Source organism: Chrysochloris asiatica, unplaced genomic scaffold, assembly GCF_000296735.1.
Source record: "Chrysochloris asiatica unplaced genomic scaffold, ChrAsi1.0 scaffold00161, whole genome shotgun sequence".
Taxonomy (NCBI): domain Eukaryota; kingdom Metazoa; phylum Chordata; class Mammalia; order Afrosoricida; family Chrysochloridae; genus Chrysochloris; species Chrysochloris asiatica.
In genome coordinates this window covers 4,658,185-4,673,752 of record NW_006408679.1, presented here as the reverse complement: position 1 = coordinate 4,673,752, position 15,568 = coordinate 4,658,185, and the positions used below count along the sequence as shown (strand labels likewise).

Below are 15,568 nucleotides of genomic sequence, written 5' to 3'. Positions count from 1 at the left end.
AGCTGAGGAAGAGCTGCCTTTTCAAAGTAGAGCTGACTGTGATGATGCAAATGGAGAAAAGTTTTCAGGATCATCATTGGCTTAAAATAAGGAGAAACAGCTGCAAACATCCATTAATAATCATAATACAGAATATACACTGTGTGAATCTAGGAAATTTTTAAGTTGCCAAAAATGAAATGGGATGCATGAAGATCAATATATCCTAGGCATTAGCTGAAATGGACTGGTGGGGGCAGCTTTGATTATGACAATCATGTGTGTTACTATGTCAGGAATGACAAAGAGGAATGTCATAGCATTCATCATCAAAAAGAACATTTCTGCTTTCATCACTGATAAGGGGAAGTGAGGGAAAAACAGCAATGAAGCTACAAACTAAGCCCTGCATCACTCAATAGATTCCTGTGAATCCAGATGGAGACCTGGATGGCCAGCAGTGTGCCAAGTCCAGGGGACTCTTGAACCCAGAGTCAGCGACATAGCCACAGAGGACTAGAGTGAAACACCCAGCTGATAAGAAAAGAAGGCACATGCATAAGTACACCCACACTTGCAGATAATACTCACTTGACCTGGTTTCAATGGCTGGATGATCAGAGCTCAAACAGAAGAAGAAAGAAGAGGGAAAAAAGAATAATCTGACACAATTTGATGAACTTGATACAAACTATGGAAGCAATAGCTCTAAAGAATGAACAAATCTTCACAGTGAGGATCATTCCCACCTCCTCTGTACACGGAAAGGACAGGGATGGGCAACTTGGACATTGACTACCCAGAATGGGGAGGGGCTACAGAGACAAGAAGTACTTACTGGCTTACAAGCTTCAAGAGGGAACCTAGATTCAGAAGGCATGGAGCAAGGTAGAATCTTCATTGAGTAGTATCCATTCTGCCTAGTAAGGGCTGATGAAAGGAGATGCAGATAGATCGCTTGCGATACAATAGTGAATAATTGTTATCAAGACTGATTGTAAGGGCTGTAAATGTCAATGGACATTTTGGGGCAAAGGAAGGGGAGTGATTATCCTTACAGTCTAGGAACGAAGGTCCCTGGGACCATCGAAGGAGAAGAGTAGAGAATGGAACCCTACCCAGGGAAGCAGTGATGCCAGGAATGGAGGCAGAGATGATGACATGGGGAGATGGAGCAGCTGGAGACTTTGGACCTGGAGAGAGAGAGGGGCAGTATGCGGACAACAGCGGGCAGGCTTGCAACCCTTTGGTTGATCGATGATGCATGGAAGGGATTGTAACCATGGCAAGGAAACAATATACAATGGGATCAATGTGAAGTCTTCCCATGTAAACTATCACATAATTTACAATAAAGCATTAAAAAAAAAAAAAAAAAGAACATTTCAAGATCTATTTTGAAGTACACTGCTGCCTGTGATAGGATGATATGTGTAAAAGGAAGACCATCTAATACCAATATTTGTTAAATTTATGCACAAACCACTAAAGCCAGTGATGATGACATTGAAGAATTCTACAAACTTCATAAGCCTGAAATTGATCAAACATGTAATCAAGATATATTGATAATTACTGGTGATTGAAATACGAAAGTTGGAAACAAAGAGGAAGGATCAGTAGTTGAAATATACAGCTTGGGACTAGATATGGTATTGGAGATCACATGATAGAATTTTGCAAGACCAGTGACCTATGCATTGCAAATACCTTTTTTCAATAATATAAAAGGTGACTGTACACATGGACCTCACCAGATAAGTATAATAATGAAATGTGCAAAAACATGGAGTTAGAAAACCAAAAGTGAAGAACATACTCAGCATTTCTCAAGTTGAATAACTGAAGAAAAAAATCAAGCCTCAACTTAGAATATTGAATAATTTTATGAGCAAAATATTGGATGATGTAGAAAGCATTGAAAGAAGATGGAAAGGAATATACAGAGTCACTGTACCAATGTTCAACCATGAATGAGGTAGCAGAACTAATGGTACGGAAGGAAGAAGTCCAAGTTGCACTACAGGCATTGGTGGAATGCAAATGAAATCTTTCAACAAATTGATGCAGCACTAGAGGCATTCACTCATATATACCAAGAAATTTGGAAGACAGCTACCTGGCCAATTGTTTGTAAGAGATCCATATTTGTGCCCACTCCAAAGAAAGGTGATCCATCAGGATGTGGAAAGCATCAAACATTATCATTAATGTCATATGCAAGTAAAGTTTTGCTCAAGGCAATTTTTTAATGGCTGTAACAGTTCATTGACAAGGAACTGCAAGAAATTTTAGCCAGACTTAGAAGAGGTTGTGAAACAAGAGATGTCATTGCTGACATCATATGGGTGTTGGCTGGAATCAGAGAATACCAGAAAGATGTTTACTTGGGCTTTATTGACTATGCAGAGTGATTGTGTGGATCATGACAAACTATGGATAACATTGCAAAGAATGGGTATTCCAGAACACTTAATTGTGCTCATGAGGAACCTGTGCACAGACCAAGAAGCAGTCATTTGACTAGAACTGGGGGATATTGAGTGGTTGAAAATCAGGAAAAGTGTGTACCAGAGTTGTATTCTTTCACCATAGTTATTTAATCAGTATGCTGAGCAAATAATTTAAGATACTTACTGGATTATAGGGAGAAGAGGGTGGCATCAGGATTGGAAGAACACTCATTAATAACCTGCAATATGCAGAGGATACAACCTTGCTTACTGAAAGTAAAGAGGACTTAAAATACTTACTGATGACCACAGAGACGAAGTGGGATAACTGTTGTTACATGGAGGGAATTGCAGTTATTGAGATGAAGCAAAGTATATGATTTGTTGAATGTAAGACTGATGATGGGCTCTGTAAACCTTCACTTAATTCACAATAAAATGTTAAAAAGAAAATAACTTACTGATGAAGATCAAAGACTAAAGGCACCTTAATATAAAGAAAACAAAATCCTCACAACTAGACCAATAAATAACATCATGATAAGTGGAGAAAATATTGAAGCTGTCAAAGAATTCATTCCACTTGGATCCACAATCAACACTCAGGGAAGTAACAGTCAAGAAATCAAACAACACACTGGATTGGGCAAATCTGCACAAGATGTCTATAAAGTATTCAAGAGCAAATATATCAGTTTAAGGACTGAGATGTGCCTGAACCAAGCCAAGGTATTTTCAAACACTTCATATGCATGTGAAAGTTAGACAATGTATAAGGAAGACAATAGAAGAATTGATGCATCTGAATTATGGTATGGGAGAAGGATATTAAAAGTACCATGGACTGCCATAAGAACAACAAAATCTGTGTTGGAAGAAGTACAACCAGAATGCTCCTTAGAAGCCAAGATGGCGAGACTTAGCCTCTCATACTTGGGATATATTATCATGAGGGACCAGTCCCTGGAGAAGGACATCATGCTTGGTAAAATGGATGGTCAGTGTTATAGAGGAAGATAGATTGGCACAGTGAGATAGATTGGCACAGAGGTAAGCATCAATGGGCTCAAGTATAGCAACAATTGTGAGAATGGTGCAAGACCATGCAGTATTTTGTTCTGTTGTTTATAAGGTTTCTATGAGTCAGAACTGACTTGTTTGTAAGAGATGCATCTAACAACAACAACATCATGTCCTGGGGACTTGGGATCTCAATAAGCCAACATACACTTTCTAATGACATTACTTAGAATACCTGTGACACATGAATAATAATTTTGTCCCTCTCGCTCCTTCAGTAGGGGTGAAGGAGGGAGGGGGACAAAATTCACTTTTGAGCTTCATACACAGACTTTCGGAGTCCTGGTGTGGCACTGTCAGATAAAGTACTGGATTGCAATGTCAGTGTGAACTGCAAGATCGGTGATTCAAACTCACCAGCTGCTCTTTGGAAACCCTCTACAGGATCACTATGAATCAGAACTGACTGGATAGTGCTTAACAACAACAAAACACAGACTTTTGGCTAGTCTTTGTGATTAATAGTACTGTGTGTGTTAGTTTAAGAGAAAGAAGTAATAGATGAAAGCAAAGGGTATGGTCATGATTTCTTCTTTGTCTATTAGTTGATTTGTATAAAATCATAACCTTAATATTCCATATACTAATCAATTGGGAGTCCTGGTATGGCCCTGTGGGTTAATGTGCTGGTCTGCAAAGTCAGTTTGAACTGCAAGGTCAGAGGTTCAAGCTCACCAGCTGCTCCTCGGAAACCCTATAAAAGGTCACTATGGGTTGAAACTGGCTCAGCATTTGACAACAACAACAACATACTAATCAATTATACTGTATTAATGTACATACCCTTATACTATATTGAGTTTTGTGAATCTCTAAATTTGGTATCTAATTCATCTTTTTGTTGCAAAGATTTTCTCAAAAGAATACATTTCTCTAGTAATTGTAAAATTAATACTTTGCATTATAATTCAAGAAATGTATTAAAATCATATTTTATTTTCCAGAACTTAGGCAAACATTGTGTGGTCTTCAACTGTTTTGAGAATTTGGATTATAAGGTAAAATTTAGTCATATGTGCACATGAGAAAATATTGTATATTTAATAAAAATAATCCATTGAGCAAAGAATAATTTTTAAAAATTACTTTATAGAGTCACTAAGTAGCATTAGAACGATAAATGCTATTAACTATTTTAAAGAAATACTGTACCATAAAATATAATTGAAACTTCAGAATTACAATTTGCTTTTAGTTTAAGGTGAATTACTCCCTAAAATGGTGGTTTGCAAACTTTGTAGCAGTGGGATTCTTTCCAAGTACAATCTTATAGGGAACATTGATATGAGGGATTTTCAAAATGTTTGTGGGAAAAAACGGGACTTAAAGATAAAAATAAAAAAACTTTATTTCTGAACATAAGCCCATCAAGTTTAAGACACTGTTGTAAGCAATGATGTCAGTCATCTAGTCCATCCCTAAAAAACTGAGCATCCTAGAAATGTAACCATGTCAATTTAGTCTTTTTTACATTATTAACTGGAGAAAAATAGGTGTTCTTTAAAGATCTTTTTCAGATGCAGAAACAAAAATAAGTCAAAAGGAGCCAAACCAGGATTGTAATGTAGATGCCTAATGATTGTTCATTGAAACTCTCACAATCTTGCCTTTGTCTGATTAGAAGGAATGAACAAGAACATTGTTGTGATGGAGAAGGGCTCTCTGATGAAGTTCCTGGACATTTTTCTGCTAAACCTTCAACTAACTTTCTTAAAACACTCTTATAATAAGCAGATGCTATTGTTCTTTATTGTTGTTGAGTGCTGTTCAGTCATTTCCAACTCATAGTAATCTTGTATAGGGTTTCCAAGGAGCAGCTGTAGGGTTTGAACCTCCAACTTTGTGGTTAGCAGTCCAGTGCTTATCCTTCAGTGCCACATCAGGCTTCCAGAAAGTCAACAAACAGATGCCCGAAATATCCAAAAAAAACTTTTGCCATAACGGGACTGCATTTACTTTGGCCTACTTCCACCATTTGGGAGCCATTGTTTTGATTGTGGTTTTCTAACCGAATGTCCTTGGATTCAGTCCTGTCTTATTAGCTGATCAAAAGAAGATGTATACTAAACACAAGTGAAACAGAAGGTGACTTCATTGTCTGCTCAGCTAAGGAGCACACATGATCTAATGACCATTGTCTTTAGAAAAGACTGTGAGCTCCCAAACAAAGAGAGTCAGGTATACCTTTATAGGATTTTGCTTCCATATGGTGTTGGCCAGCTCATTCTTGGAACTCACCCTCCCCCAATCCAAATCTGGAGATAACAGTTGCCCCACAATTGAGCAGGACAGCCCCTTGCTTTTGTAAAGGGCTCCAGGTGTGCAAGTGTTGTCATGAATGGGTGCCTTTTCAGCCAATCTTTGTTCTGTGACAAGTTATGTACATGAGATGTCTTGTCTGCCAGGTTCCGATTGCCCAGCAGACATTATGTTTTTATTTTGTTTTGTTTTGTTTTGTTTTTGCTGTCTTCTTAGAAAATATGGCTCAAGAACATGTTTGTGGCTAGTCACAGGACTGTTAAAAGTTATAAAGACAGCTATGATTTGTTCTACTGCAAAAGTAATCTAGCATGCTCTTTTGAGAGATATCACTTGTTTTCAGGATTGTACTGGGAAAGCCATGTTTCATCTCCTTTGACACTTCTTCCAGGAACTGCTACAAGATCTTGATCTCACTGTTTAAAATTTCTATTGAAAACTCTGCTTTTGTCTGTAGCTGATTTGGACACAGTAGTTTTGGTACTCACTGAGTGGAAGATTTGCTCAACTTTAATTTTTCAGTCAGAATTATATAAATGGAAGCAATTGAGATGTATACGGTGTTAGCTATTGTTGTTTTGTTTTGTTTTTCTACTCATGGTCAGTCATTGTCAATTAGGGCACCGTGAACAAGATTAATTTTTACCTTTCAAACTGATGTGGGTGGTCTGCCACATCTGCTTCATATTCAACATTATATCATCTCTTCTTGAAGTAAGTTGCCTTTGGTAAACTGCTGATTTCTTTGGGGCGTTATCCCCATAAACTTCTTATAAAGCATGAATGATTCCACCTTTCTTATACCCAAGCTTCATCATAGATTTGAAGTTTGTTCTTGCTTCAGTTTTAGAAGAATTCATGGTACTCCAATAAGGATTCTTTTCAAATTGTCACCTAATCCTGATGTCTTATCTAGGGCCTCAAACTAGATCTGTTAAAAAATGTTGTATAACAAGTTAGTATGAGTTTATTTTGGTGCCAAAAAGAAAACCATGCATAGTTTTTTCATTTTCCATGAACTTTTTGAAGACCCCTCGAATATAAACATTTAAGAACCCTTTCTTATAAATATAAATTTATAAGTTCTGACCCTATACATTTATTTGCTAAAATGGTAATCATTAAGACAAGGAAACTGTTATGATTAATGCAAAATTTTGAGTCATATTTTATGTGGATAGTGTTTAAAATTTTATTTCATCCTTGTTTTGGCTACATAGTTTCTAAAACACATCTTATAACATTGTTAAATATTTAAATTGGTTTTTAAATTTTCATGTATTTCTGTGCCTTATTCAAAGTTTCAAAACACTACAAATTACTTTGTTTTGCATTTTAAGTGCAAATCTGTTACATTCTGTTGTTGTCATGGAATCTATAGTTTAAAGCACATTGTCTTTGAGGTCCTGCAATTCCAATTTGTGCTCAGTTAGCACATTAATATATATATGGAAATGTAATTATCATTCTTTTAAGAAACCTGCCTAATAGAGTCTCTTGCTACATTCCTGCAAACTACTCCTCTCCAGTGGGACCCACTGGGAATGGGACTTGAGTGAGGTAAGTGAGGTACTTGCCTCCTGAGAGAAATTTAAGAGGGAGTCAAAAAATAGTAATCGAGATCAATAATATTTTAATGCAATCTTTAAAAAAAAAATATTTCCAAACTAATTCCCTTGGTGAATATAATAACAACAATTTCATAAAGATAAGATCCAATTCTTTGCTGCCCAATAAGAGTCTTAAACTTCTGTACCCTTATGGTTCAATATTCTTTTTCTCACACTCTTTCATTCCCTTTCCTTCCATCTCTGGGACATATCACAAATTTCCTCAATCTCCTAGTATGGGTCTTTCAGATCAGCACTGGACTGTGAACCAAATGGTTGGCAGTTCAAACCCACCAGCTGCTCCTTAGAAACCCAATACAGGGTCACTATGAGTTGGAACTGACTCCAAGGCACTTAATAACAACATATGCAACCCACATATCTTGTTTGGCTTAACAGTGTTTTTGTTTGTTTAGTTAGAAATATTTCTAACATTTACAAATCAATGGATTACATTGCAAACTTTCACAGAACACTGGAGAGTCTGGTCACCTTGGACCTGCCCAATAGTTGTTGTTAAATGCCGTTGAGTTGGTTCTGACCCATAGCTACCCATATAGGGTTTCTAAGGAATGGCTGGTGAGCTTGAACCATTGAAGATACCATTCAAACTGACCTTGAAGTCCAGCTCATTAACCCACAGTGCCATACCAGGACTCCTGCCCAATTGAAAATGACTGAAACTGAGAGCTCAAAGCTGATCCATAATCCACCTTTTATCTGTAACTGGGCCTTGCTCACTCATCTGCATTACCCACCAGCAGTACCCACCCCACTAAGTCATAAGGACTCTTATTCTAATCTAGAAAAAAGCTGTCTTCTTTCCAGACACTTTCTGGCCATCTGCCAGGAAATTGTATAGACTCCTTACCCCAGTGTGTGGCTATTCAAGGTAACTACCACCCATGGGAGTGGTGTCCCCCTTGTGCAATTGTAATTGTGACCCTATGACCCTATGTGATCCCTATGAGCATCAGAATTTGGTGGGGCACTATAGGATAAGACATTGGACTGAAAAATACATTTGAACCTGAAGGTCAGCAGTTCAAACCCACCAGCCGCTCCTCAGAAACCTTATACAGGGTCACTATGAATTGGTATCGACTTCAACAGCATTTAACAATAACAACAACCTACAAAAGACAGGCAAAGTTGGTGAAAGTCAAGATTCTGAGCAGTTGCTGTTTTCAGCCATATAGAAATGTTTGAGGTGAGGGAATGCAAAAGATGATCACTTGGATTGGGTAAGATGAGTAGAACATGTACAAATTAATATCCCAGTAAATGTTCTCACTTTTATAATAATTTCTGTAACTTTTTTTTTTTTTTAAGATAATGCGGAAATTCTTGTTTGGACTAGTTCAGTCTGGAGCATGGTGTTGTTTTGATGAATTCAATCAAATTGATGTGGAAGTTCTCTCTGTCATTGCCTCACAGATCCTAACAATTAAGGAAGCCAAAGACAGCTATTCTGTTAGGTAATTGTTATAATGCTTATAAATTTTGGATGGAAATCTGACCTACTTTTACTATTTAGTTATTTATATTTTCTCAAAAACAAGTGTTAGGAGATTTTTGTAAGCACATAACAAAAGGGATGGTAATTATCTGTTTTCTTTGCTTGACAAATAATGTGACTATATATATAAAACTCTAATTATCACATCATTTTGGAGATAGCCAAACTCTGTCTTCTAACCTACCAAGAAAATAATGCAAGTATATTCTAAGTACTTTTTTCCCAACTTAAATTCTTTTTGTATGTTTTCATATGCAATGCTCTATTGCATTTGAAGAAGCCAAACAAAAGTTGTTTTTCTTTTATTCCCTGCAATATATCATTTTAAACAACAAATTCAAACTGGCCACATGCTTGATGACAGTCATTAATGTGCTTTTATTGAAAAGCCCTGCTGTAGCAATAGTTTTATGTTAGAATTTCTAAAAGCTAAGTTGTTTTTTTTTCTGATAAATTCAGGAATGCCCATGATTTACTTGATAGGCATGATTTGGTTTATTTTTTAGGCCTAAATTAAGTGTAAATGTAAATTTCTATTAGCCGTTATGTTTAAGCTAATGGCAGAGTTTCAAACCTCTCCTTTTCAGTTTAGTCATAGCAAACAAAGCGAAACCAGAACAGACCTGAATTTGTAAAATGTGAGTGAATGGGGATAATAGCAGGAATGGGAAAAATCATGCATCAATGCCTAGCTATAACTTAATCTCCCTCTTAGAAAATAAGGGAAGCGTGTATGTTGCATAGCAACCAGATCTCTTGATAAGCATAGTCAGTAACAGTGTCGCCCCACTCAAAGATGGTGGATGGCCCACTGCACCGCTCTGAATGGTGTTGCTCTATTCAGCCCTGGTAATAATCCAGTCTTCCATACCAAAGCCATGAAAGGACTCAAGATCCTGCTTCTGACTTACCCACTCTAAGCCTTCCAGCCATAATTTGTATGGTTCTGGCTCTTGTTCCACTTTAGCCACATTTTAAAATTCCAAATCTATTCTGATTTCACTTTGTCAGTCATGACTAAACCAGTTAAAACAAGTTCAAAGTGCTGGCATGGGCACTACTCACTCTGAGCTTGTTCTCATAGCTTTTGTCTAAACTGTGTTAGCATAGCTCACAAGTCTGGATATAGATAAGGTCTCAGTAACGTGCAGTTTCCCAACTCTTTCCCACACCTTAGCTTCCATAAAGATTTCTGCAGTTATGTTCATGGGGTCCCCATGCTTTTGCCCAAGCTTTCTTCCTCTTCTGTTCTGACCGCTGTCACTGGTCAAAGCCACCCAAGATCTCACTGGAGGATCTCTACCAAAGGAGCCTGGTGGGTGGCACAGTGGTTAAAGCACTCAACTGCTAACTGAAAGATCTGTGTGGCAAACCCACCAACTGTTTCATGAGAGAAAGATGTGGCAGTCTGCCTTCCTAGCAATTTACAGCCTTGGAAACCCTGTGAGGCAGTTCTATTTTATCCTACAGAGTCACTGAGTCAGATTCAACACAAAACTGGGGATTTAGTACCAATTATAGGATACTGATGACCATGCCAAAGGTTTTATCTCCCAATGATCCCCAAATTATTTAATTTGGAATTCTTAGGTACTGTGTTCCATGTTGAAGCAGTAACTTTGTACTGTGCTGCATTCTATCTATGTTCACTGTGTCAGCCAGACAGAGCTATTTTATGGTCCCAGGGTTTCTTGAAGCTCTTTTCCTTGTGCAAATCAACTCATTCAGATGAATACCTTCTATTCTTAGGCTCCACAAACCTTTTCAGACACAACCTAATATATCTGAATCCTAACAAGGACCTCACCTTTGGCTCAAAACGAGCCTCTTCTTTTCCCCTTTCTCTTACCATTGTTTCTTTTCCAATGTGCTCTGCTTGAGTTTAAATGTAACACAGTTTAAGAAAATTCCCAAACTTGCTTGTAGTTTTAACATACTTTGGCCTAGAGAAAATTGTTCTCATTGTGATGCATACTGTATTGTATTGTAGGTTTGTACTGGAAGGAAAAGAAATTCGTATCAATATGTCTTGTGGGATATTCATCACCCTGAATCCTGGGTAAGTATCAGTGAATCTGTGATAGAAGTGGATACAGGCCAAAATCCTTTCCCTAAATTTTGTCCACAGTTGGAATTACTTAGCATTGTATATCCTTATTGGATACCCTTTTCTCTCTGTATAAATTCCCCAGTGCCCACACTATTTATGAGCAATTGCAACTCTTCACTTATTCATATGGATAATCTCACACTATAAGCTTCTGGCCAAGAGGCATTTTCACTTCATGAATAGCCAAAAAAAAAAAAAAAAGGAAAACTCCTGAAGTTTTTCACAAAAAGGATGTGGGCAGAAGAGTTGATGAAAATGTCAAGAGAAATGAGGACATGGCAGTGAGTGGATGCTGGGCAGTTCTATAGATACCTGCTGACTGAAAGAGGCACTAGTCCAAGGAATCAAAGAGAATGGATTTGGGGAAGAAATGTGGGAGGAGGAGCAGGAAGAAAGAATGATAAACTAGAAAACTCTGCGAGATGAAAGACACAGTAGAAACTATCTTCTAACCTTCTGTTTTCAGATAAAGATCACATAAAAAGCTCTAGAATTATTTGGGGAGGAAAAATTGTATTATATGGGTTACTCATTTGAAAAACTGAAAAGTGGTATTTTGTTGTTGTTATTTTTATGTGTGTTTGTTTGTTTTCTTATCCTGTGAAGATACAAAGGTCGAGTAGAACTCCCAGACAACTTGAATTCTCTGTTTCGCCCAGTGGCAATGATTGTACCTCATTATAAAATGATTGCTGAAATAATGCTATTTTCACTTGGCTTCAAGTCTTCAGAAACCCTCTCTGGAAAGCTAGTTAAGCTTTACGAATTAGCTAGCAAATACCTCTTGCAACAGGTAAAAAACAGTTTTTCCCCAAATATTTAAAAGTGATTATATAAAAATAACTTTAAATAAGGCTTTTCTGTTTATCGTACTGGTACAGGAATGACCTGGAAAAATAGTGGGGTTAGAATTCCTATCTATGGTTTAAGTCCATATACCAACTTTGGTTTAAGGCAATATGTATTAATATCAGTTAGACTGCTAACTGAAAGGTTGGAAGATCAAGTCAACCCAGAGGTACCTTGGAAGAAAGGTCTAGAGATCTATTTTCAAAAATCAGACACATAGGGTCACCATGAGCTGGAGTTGGATAAACAGCAACTCAGTTTTTTTTTGTTTTGTTTTATTTTGTTTTGGCTATGTAAACAAGGTTTTAAGCATCTCCTCCAAGACCTGGATAGAGTTTAAGAGTATCTGTTATTTTAAAGTTTAGACTACTTTCTCTAAGCACAGTGGTTTAATATAAAGAACAATAGTTCTCAAACTTTATTGTACATCAGGCTTTCAAATCTGTTTTCCTGGTACATGGCCAATGAATTAGCACTGAAAAAGACACCAATTTGTAAAATGTACTGGAACGATAATAACAACAGAAAAAAATTGTGGGTCAACAAGCACCCTGCTAGAAACACAATCTCTATCTTAGAAAACAAAGGCAGTGTTCACATTGCATAGCAAACAAATCTCTTGATCAACAGAGTCACAAACATATTTGCCCTTCTCAAAAATGGTGCCCCCTGCACTGCTTTGAATGTGTGTCGGTCTCCACAGTTCTGCAGTAATCCAGCTTTTGCCATCAGACTCTTGAAAGCACTCACTATACCTCTGAGTCTACCATTCCAGGGCTTTGACCTCTGTTTTTCCACATTCTAGTCAGTACATCCACATCTTACAAATTCAGGTCTATCCCAATTTTGCTGCCTTGGCCAAGACTGAACCTGAACCAGCCTGAGCTAATCCAAAGCCTTAATCAGAAGAACTTAAAAGGTTTTTTAAACCACAAATTGCTGGGCCTCAACTTCATAATTTCTACTTAGATAAAACTGGAATAGGGCTCAAGAATTTACATTTTTAACAAGTTCTCAAGGAACTCTGGTCTGGTAGCGTAGTGCTTATGAGTCAGGCTGCTAACCCCAAGGTCAGCAGTTCAAAACTACTAGCTGTTTCGCAGAAGGAAGATGAGGCTTTCTGCTCTCGTGAAGATTTACATCCTCAGAAACTCTATCAGAGTCACTATGAGTCAGAACCAACTCCACAGCAGATAACCACCACCAACAAATTCTCAGATGTTACTGTTGCTGCTGATCTGAGTACCACACTTGGAGGATAACTGCTCTCGGATATGGTAGCTTACTGAGTGTTTCTAACCCAGAATAGCTTGGACAGGTATCTATAGTATCTCCAAAGTGCTCCTCTCTTCAATGTTCTTTCGATTCATATCTTTCCATTTCAGAGAGTATCTAATTCAGATACTGTTAGCCTTTGCTACCTTTCTTCAATACTTCTCAATATTTCTTTTAAGATGGAGACTCATAGGAGCACCATTTTTGGAGGGAAGTGAAAACATTAGAAGTAGAATTGGAGATTTCTTGAACTCATACCACTATTTCTCTTTATAGCATAAATTATCAGTAATGTAACCACATACAAGGATAAGTCAAAAGTATTATAAATTAGGGTTTGAGTTCATACATGCACTGGTTTATTCCAGACAAAACATGTATAAACATATCCCTATGATTAGTAAGTGACTAAAAACAAGTTCTCTAAGTCAGACTCTTGTCTTAGTTTCATTAGGGTGCATTCAGAATACAGGTCCACTCAAAATCGTTAAGGGAATTGACTGAGCTAGTTCAATTCAAAGTGGAGGTTAGCTCAGAAGGTAATGGTGACTGTTTTGAGGGGTTCTAAAGAGGCAATATTGATAAGACTTTCTCAAAGGACTCAGAGGCTTGTTATGAAGAAGTCTTAAGAAAACTGGAAATTGCATTGGTGAGGAAGGGACCTGGAAAGTTGTGCCAAAGAATTTTTTTTTCCATCATGACAATGCACCTGCTCATTTTTCAAGGGTAGCAAGGGCTGCTCTATGAGAATTTCATTGGGACACCTTACCCATTTACCTTTTGGCCCTGATCTGCCCTATCAGACATCTTTTTGTTCCTCAAACTCAACAAACATTTAAAGGAACACAATTTGAGTCTCTTGAGGATGTCAAAAACTGCCATTTTGATAAAGTAGAAATCAAGAGTGCAGAATTCTTTAGGGAAGGCTTAGAGAGATGGAAACACCATCTTCAGAAGTCTATACAGTTAGATGGAGACAACAAGAGACAGCAGCTTCACACATTTAAAACTTTTTGTTTAATAAAGATTTCTGATTCTGTAGCAAGACATTTTTGACTTATCCTCTTATACATTCATTTCCAAATTGTTCCATTTTCCCTCAGAAACTTCAGTAACTCATGTATTTTAATGCTTGATAGGATCACTATGATTTTGGCATGAGGTCCCTGAAGACGGTGTTAATAATGGCTGGAAAGAAGAAACAGGAGTTTAAATGGTCAGTTGAATTTTGAGTTAAAAACATTAGGTCAACAATGAGGTACCACTTCTCATTGACTATAATAAAAGAAGAAAAATAGCAAGTGTTGGTGAGGGTGTGGAGAAATTGGAACCTTCATGCATTACTGCGAGTGATGTGAAATGATACAGGCACAGTGGAAAACAGTTTGGTAGTTCATAAAAATATTAAACCTAGAACAACCCTATGACCTATTCATTCCACACCTAGAAACACATCCCGAAGATTTGAAAGCAGAGGCTCAAATAGAAACTTAGAGGCAAATGCACATAGCACCAGTACTCACAATAGCCAAAAGGTAAAAACAGTCCAAATGTTCATCAACAGACAAATGGATAAATAAAATATGGTGTCCTAAACAATGGACTATTATTCAGACAAAAAGATAAATAAAGTTCTGATACATACTATAATATGGCTGAACTTTAAAACATTCTGAGTGAAAGAAGACAGACACAAAAAAGCAAATAGTGTATGGCTCTGCTTATGTGAAATATCTAGAATAGACAAATGCATACAGACAGAAAGTAGATTAGAGGTTACTGGAGTTTGGAGTGAGGAGTTATAGGCAGTTATGGTACCTATTTGTACTCATTGTGCAGGGTAGTGAAATTACTTAACAAGGCCCTTTTAGCCAGAGTTCTCTGTTTTGTGATGTATCCTAAATCCTAGCCTCTGTGCCTGGGGTTGTGGTTCCACTTTGGAGTGAGTTGCCTACTAGAGAATATATCTGGAGTCACCATCCGTGGTCTCCTTGAGGGTATGGTCTGTATCCAGTATAGATGAATCCTCTGGCAAAGCTCTCTGTCTTGCTCTGAATCCTGCGTCTGGCTCATTATTCTTTGATGGCCTTTTTTTGGACTTGAGCTAGCAACACATTATTATCTCACCTGGTTTGCCAGCTTCTGTAGCCTAGTGAGCTAGCAGCCTGTCTTCTGGCCTGCCATTTTGGGTTTGCCAGTTCCTGCAACCAAGAGTCTTCCAGACTGACACCTGGCCCATAGATTTGGGACTTGCCACCCTCCACAACCACATAAACCATTCCCTTGGTGGTTGTGAGTTCTGTAAGACATTTCAGTGAGGTCCAAGAGCTGAACAGAAAATTTCAAAGATCAGCTCGAGATGATAAAACCAAATACTATAATAAAATATGCAAAGATTTGGAGTTAGAAAACCAAAAGGGAAGAACACGGTCAG

At 37.6% G+C, this 15,568-nt stretch overlaps 1 protein-coding gene across 1 annotated transcript in view; it reads left to right on the top strand.

Annotated features, from left to right (window-relative positions):
* DNAH14 (dynein, axonemal, heavy chain 14) overlaps window positions 1-15,568 on the top strand; it is a 641,625-nt gene that overhangs the window by 162,244 nt on the left and 463,813 nt on the right. Inside the window, 5 exon segments of the mRNA XM_006871162.1 lie at window positions 4,457-4,510; window positions 8,714-8,859; window positions 10,891-10,959; window positions 11,617-11,803; window positions 14,274-14,350. Of these exon segments, the coding sequence (XP_006871224.1) occupies window positions 4,457-4,510; window positions 8,714-8,859; window positions 10,891-10,959; window positions 11,617-11,803; window positions 14,274-14,350 (533 nt within the window).